The 6,690-nt window shown below is 40.0% G+C and overlaps 1 protein-coding gene across 1 annotated transcript; it reads left to right on the top strand.

Moving 5' to 3' along the window:
- The first annotated feature begins 487 nt into the window (after positions 1 to 487).
- On the top strand, positions 488 to 6,131 carry LOC103191051 (antigen WC1.1-like). The gene is made up of 7 exons (XM_007911990.2): positions 488 to 782; positions 1,439 to 1,768; positions 2,813 to 3,124; positions 3,711 to 3,818; positions 4,436 to 4,531; positions 5,195 to 5,299; positions 5,965 to 6,131. Exons 1-7 carry the CDS (start codon positions 488 to 490, stop codon positions 6,129 to 6,131), a joined length of 1,413 nt encoding a protein of 470 aa, XP_007910181.2.
- The last annotated feature ends 559 nt before the right edge of the window (positions 6,132 to 6,690 follow it).

Raw genomic sequence — 6,690 nt, 5'->3', positions numbered from 1 at the left:
TTTGATCACTCAATACACGACTCTCTGTGGAACACCGTTGTGTGCAATTGGTTCCCGCATGTCGTTCACAAAAAATGCATGCAAACCTCATTAAATGATATACCTTAAAGCGTTTTGAGACGTTTGGAACATGTGTTAAGCTGTTACGTCAAACACAAGGGTTAATATGGTAGTTATTTAACTGTAATTTGCATTTGAGAATTTTCTATTCTTAGGTTGTTTGTGTGCAATGTGCGATGGTAGAGCCACGTTATACTTGAATGAAGAAGATGTGGCAGTTGACTGATAATTTGCTGTATTATTAGCTACTCAGCACATCTTTCCTCGACTCACTTGATCATTATTTTATACTCCATAAAATGCTGCATGCTATATCGTGAAATAAATTTTGTTCATTACCAACAGAAGTTGATCAGATCAGCCTGATGCATGCTGTCATTAAATATAATGTTGTTGATGCTCAACAGAGGATACTCACATCAGACTGATGGACCGTGGGAGTTCGTGTGCTGGGAGAGTGGAGATTTACTACAATGAAACCTGGGGGACGGTGTGTGATGACTCCTGGGGATCACGTGAGGCGGATGTTGTTTGTAAACAGCTCGGATGTGGATCTGCAGTTGATGCAATATCTGCTGCCCCTTGTGGGAGCGCCTCAGGACAAGTTTGGTTGGATGAGGTGAGATGCTCAGGAAAGGAATCAGCTCTCTCGGAATGTGCCTCGTCTGAATGGGGGCAGCATGACTGTGGTCATAAAGAAGATGTGAGCATTGTGTGTTCAGGTAAGAGATGACAACACCTTGTGTTTCACCATCACACTCTACTGATAGCATATCAGTCTGGTTCTGTTATCAGCGCTCTAACCGATGAGTCAGATGTAAGTGGGGTTCACCCACATAGGGTAATCAAGGTAAAGACTGACAATTTCGTACAGGAGGAAATCCTCTCGAGGCTATCACTACTTGTTCAGGTCACAATAGAGTTCATCCTCATATATTGGCCAATACTCCTCCAGAGCATACATGGCGATTTGATTCTGGGAGATTGCATTGCAGAATATGACTACATATTCCCTCACCACAGAAAAAAAATCCCTGCAAAAAGTATATTAGCTATGGTTCGGTTGAGAGGTATCAACTCCATTGCTTTTTGTTATCAGATATAAGGATTATTCTCAACTGATAATATTGGAAAGGACTATTGTAATGTGACAAATTATACTAACTTGTTCCAGCATAAATAATACATATTATGCAAAAAACGCTGCTCCACACGAAATAAAATGTGTAGAGCCACAACAAATATTTACCACTATATAGCGTCATCCCATGTGGTGTCGTCCTGGAATGCTTTACAGTGGCGGAGTCTGAAAAAGAGAGGATACCTCAGGTCAACTGAATCGAAAATATTAATGATAAAAGTCAATATTGGTCCACAGAGCACAAGATGCTGCGGCTGGTCAATGGACAACACTCCTGTGAGGGGAGAGTGGAAGTGTTTTACAATGAGACCTGGGGCACAGTCTGCTCGGACGTCATGGGAATTGAATTGATGGGACTCGAGGCTGCTGAGGTGATCTGCAAACAGTTAGATTGTGGCCGAGCTCTGGAAGTTGATGATGCTGGTAAATTTGGCGAAGGATCTGGACCTATTTGGTTGGATGACATAGCGTGTAACTCAAATGAATCCTTCTTGTGGCAGTGTTCGTCGCCACCTTGGGGTGAACATAACTGTGATCATCGGGAAGATGTGGGTGTAATTTGTTCAGGTAACAACATGCTCCTAAATGCACATTTCGGAGGTAATATTTATTACGTTTATATTCGAAATAATTTAATTCTAAATATATATTTCATGCAGAGAAATCTCCGAAAAAAAAGGATGGTGCGAAACAGTGCCCTGGAAGCTCACCTGATCAGCATCATTTATCAGGTACTGAATGGAAAATAAACCAATTAGTAGTACTTATATTTGACATCAAAACATCCAGATCAGGAGTATTTCTAAAAGCGTTTCACAGTACCTAAATTAAGGTGCATCGACTGCCTACTAATAATAATAGTAATAATCTTTGCATTAGATACGGCAATTTTCACGTCTTCGAAACAAGCAAAAGCGCTTCTCACAATAAACCGCAAAGTGAATGACTGTATATTCGAGAGCGAAACGCGGCAATCAATAATGCACTTCAATATCTCACAAACAGTCATGGATTGAAATGAGGAATACATATATATATTTTTGTTTTCATCGAATTTCGCGCAGCAATGTCCCAAAAGCAGTCGTGGAATGCGCGATCAAATTGTTATTATTACTATCGAAGGTGAAGGCTTATTGATTTGGAATAATAATAATAATAATCATTGCATTTTAGTATAGCGCTTTTCACGTCGGGTGGACGTCCCAAAGAGCTTCACAAACACACTGTAAAGTGAATTGACTGTATATTTGTGGGCGAACGCGGCAGCCAATTGCGCACAGCAATGTCCAACAAACAGTCGCAGATTGAAAATGACCAATTTTTTTATCGCTTTGGTTTTGAATGGATTATTATTAGGCTCTGTGTGGAGTAAGGAAACTTGCCCAAGGTTTCGCCCTCTGCCTGGAATTGAACTCAAGTCTCTCGCTTGCAAAGCGAGTGCTCTAACCACTGAGCTACTGGACTCTGTTACTAAGCTGATACCATAAATCATAGTTACTGCGATGAATATTTACCAAAGGAAGAGGTTGGGGTTGTTGATAATAATACGGAACAATGCGTATTTTATTGTGTGAGTAATTGACAGTGGTGTTATGAATATTGTGTATTCAGGACAGGTGTTGCGGTTGGTTGGAGGAAGCAGCGATTGCTCGGGGAGGGTTGAGATACTGAGCAATAACACGTGGGGGACGGTGTGTGACGACTCCTGGGATATCCGAGAGGCCAGTGTGGTGTGCGGACAGCTGGACTGCGGCCCGGCCCTGCGGGCTGTGGGACAGGCGGGGTTCGGACAAGGCGCTGGTCAGATATGGCTGGACGAGCTTCACTGCAGAGGAAGCGAATCCTTTCTGTGGGATTGTGTCTCCGCATCCGCGGGTCGCAGCGACTGCGTTCACAAAGAAGACGCCGGTGTGGTTTGCTCCGGTAGGGATCCGGTCACTCAATGTTTATCGACAAATTTGAGTTTTTTAAAATTATTCTCAACAAAAGCAGATTAATTCTCATTTCATTTCAAGCCAGAAATTGAATTGTTAAGGATTAATGGTGTATGTGATGTTTTACAGGTAAACCTCCCAGACAACCAATCCCAACCCCATCCTTTGGTAAATAACATAATTACTTGACTTCTTACTGACACATTGCTTAGCTTTCCTATATATTAGCACCAGGTATTGCCATTCATTCGTAAAAAAAAATTATATATCTAAACCAGTGTATTTGTCAAATAACCTTTCAGTAGTCAACAGTTGAGAAATGAACAGACTGTATAACTACATTTTAGAAATTAACAGACGTTTAACTTCAGGAAAAGAGCTGCATCAGCACAATTTGTCAGATAGTTTGGGCATTATTCTGAATACACTGTGCAACATATCATACACCGTGCAATAATTTGCTTCAGTTATCGTTCAGTTTAGTGTGAAGCATTTATCTTTATAGTTTCGAAAGTGTGACTATCACATGTTGTACAACAATAAAATAACAAATGTTATGTCTTTGACTTGCAAAGTCCAGCTGATCAACATACCTTTCGTGGTCTGCATCGTCCTTGGAATCCTGTTAGCGGTGGTACTCTTTGCACTGATTGTACGGATGGACAGTAATTCTTCAGGAAGAGGTGAGACTGGATTCTGAACTCACAGCACTGCCTGGAGCTTCTCTATCAATTCAGATAAAATCCTGTTGATACACGTGTCTCTTTTGTTAACTTAATACTCTTACCTGTTTTTACCGTCTCGATTTCATTGCTGTGTTCACATGTATCTGTTAAGTTGCACAAACTAAAATTAAAAACATTTGCGTTCAAATGCGTAGCTCAAACACAACCACAGATGCATAAAGAAACCAGCAGACACAATTAGGCCTCAACGTAAACTGAGCGCAATAACATATTTTTCATAAAGGATACNAAAAAAGAGCAGTTAAACTGACACAAAAACTTAGATACCCAAAGCATCACAAATACACAGTTGTATTAATACACCAACACACAGAGCTAAGTAGATATTTGTAGGTACCTAAATACAAATGCACAGTCATATTTACCGATTGAAACAAATACTTACGAAAACAAGTACACTGATGAATAATGAGGCAATAGTGACGATGATATATTGATATTTTCAAATAATAATACTAACGTAACATGTTCCAAATATTTACACATCAGTTTCAAACTCCATTGTGCAATTTCAGGTTAATATTTTAATTTCTGTACATGTCAACTTCCAACAGACGAAAAGTATCCGTCTGTTCGTTTGTATCAAGCAGTTTATGAAGAAATTGAGGAACGGCCGATCAGAAGAAGAAAGTTTGAGTCTGGCTCCTCTGGTACATACTTTACAATCATGGTTATTGTATCCGCATCATTGTACAAAAAGCATCAACATTAGTATCCCGATTGGTAGCAAATGCAAATGATTGAATGCGCTGTGGATAGGATTTCAAGCTTTTATTCAGAGAACTGAAAAAGCCACATCTTGTTGCCTTGTATCAATTTACCCACTTAATAGAGATGAAACCTACTCAATACTTCAATTTGTTCGGTCTTTCAATTTTCAAATATTATCACCGATGATTTCAGCATTGACCAATCGAACTTAGTTATAAGTTAATTTAATATACAGTAAAATAACTGTTAGATAGTGGGCTTTATTACTTCACCAAAACGAATCCTACAGAAATTAATATAAGCGATGCTTATTGTGGTTCTGTAGTCCAAACGAATATCTAAAATCATACCTTGTTGCCAAATGTAATCTTTAGCCTGAACAGAAGCAGTATTCCAAGATCATGTTAATAATATTTAACCAACATTTGACCTACATTACATTGCTGAGCGGTTTACCATATATTCATTCATGAAAAGTGATCCACGATTTTTGGAAAAAAATCTCATATTTTGGTATCTTTCTGTATTTTGATATAGGTATAGAATTAGACTCTAAGAAATTCCGTAACTGGACAGTAATGACATTATTTGCTCAGTTTCAGGATCCAACGATTCTATCAGTAAACTGGAGTACTACACTGGGGAGAGTGTGAATGGATCTGATGCAGAACAAGAAAACGCTGAGGTGTATCTTCCGAATGGCGATGGTGAGTGTGCGGAATAATTATTGTATGTGATACAGCCTCTGATCAATTCGACGAGACGTTTCAAAGCACTTCACATATGTTTACAGTGATTTTTAGTGATTGTATATCTCTTGGTGAACTGGAAAGGCAATTTGTGCGCAAAATATGCACAGTAATCAGGAGGAATGTGGGGCAAACCTCCGGTTTAAGAACTATTTCCCTTTTGAGATTTGCAATATTTAAATACCAGCTGAACATCCAAACGGAGCTCAACGCACTGCACTGCCGTGGAGTGTTATCCAGAGTGTGATCTTAGTCCCCGAGTGGATTGCAATCAGAACCTTCCGACCCAGAGGCTAAAGAGCTCTCAATTTATCCAGTTGTCACTGGAAGTCAAGCTTTAATCTTCAGATAAAGTATCTAAAAAGAAATTCAGGATTTTTCAGTAGTTCAGGCATAAGACACCTTGAGCACCACTGTGTCCAAATTTGGGTGGATATGGATAGACATTTGTGGAAGACAATGTTGCAGGGCTGTGGGGAGAGCGCGGAGGAGTTGGAGTAATTTTGGTCGCTCTTTCAATAGATGGACTGAATGGCCTCCTTCTGTGCTGTATATTATTATGATATCTGCCTCCTTTTTCCATCTGAATGTTTGAGTGCGTAAGACTGACTCCCTGTTAACAGATCATCTTCAGGAAGATTACGACGACGCTGAGAGGGGATCCTTCCAGATGGCGGAAAGTGGCCTCCTCCTGGTCACTGACACACACCCTGATGTCCCCGCACTGACCAGTCACACTGTCCCGGAAGCCTCGCTCTGTCAGGGTAACAGCCGAACTGTCATGTCTTAACTTACTGCGGGAGATATTTAATCAGCAACACACCTGGGAGTAAAAATCATCATCACAGTCGCAATTATCATCAATCTTCCATTCCATACAGAAATGTAATGGCATAAAGACAACAGGAATCACAATTGTGCAGTGCTTTTCAAGTCAGGATGTCTCGGATAGGCTTCAATGTGTAGTGACTGTATGTGTAGGCGAGTTGGTACGTGTTTGCAGCAAGGGCTTGGTAATCGGGCAGCTGGAGATATTTGGCCTTGGCTGTGATATCTAAAATCAGAATAATTACGGGTCGATGTGCAATCTGAAACGGATTTTTCAGAGTTTGATGAATTCATCTCCGAGGCGCTCTGTAATGCCAATAATTGCACATACAGAATGGTGCTCCGTGTAGTGTCAATAACTGCACGAATAAAATGGTGCTGGACTGATCGATTAACGCAGTTATCCTTGTTTCTGCGTCATGTTAATAACAACCTAGATGTTGTAAAGGAAATAATCGTTTACAACACTATCATGAATTATTTAAATGAATGTTCAAAAATTACTCATCCCATTAAAATTT

Source organism: Callorhinchus milii, unplaced genomic scaffold (assembly GCF_018977255.1).
Source record: "Callorhinchus milii isolate IMCB2004 unplaced genomic scaffold, IMCB_Cmil_1.0 Scaffold93, whole genome shotgun sequence".
Taxonomy (NCBI): domain Eukaryota; kingdom Metazoa; phylum Chordata; class Chondrichthyes; order Chimaeriformes; family Callorhinchidae; genus Callorhinchus; species Callorhinchus milii.
This window is presented reverse-complemented; position numbering and strand designations above follow the sequence as displayed.

What these genes read in the sequence shown, in the direction of transcription:
- LOC103191051 (XM_007911990.2), top strand. Translation starts at nt 488, where the DNA reads ATGGACCGTGGGAGTTCGTGTGCTGGGAGAGTGGAGATTTACTACAAT. An exon ending in TGTGAGCATTGTGTGTTCAG is followed by an intron (nt 783 to 1,438) that starts GTAAGAGATGAC and finishes ATTGGTCCACAG; the next exon opens with AGCACAAGATGCTGCGGCTG. An exon ending in CGCCGGTGTGGTTTGCTCCG is followed by an intron (nt 3,125 to 3,710) that starts GTAGGGATCCGG and finishes TGACTTGCAAAG; the next exon opens with TCCAGCTGATCAACATACCT.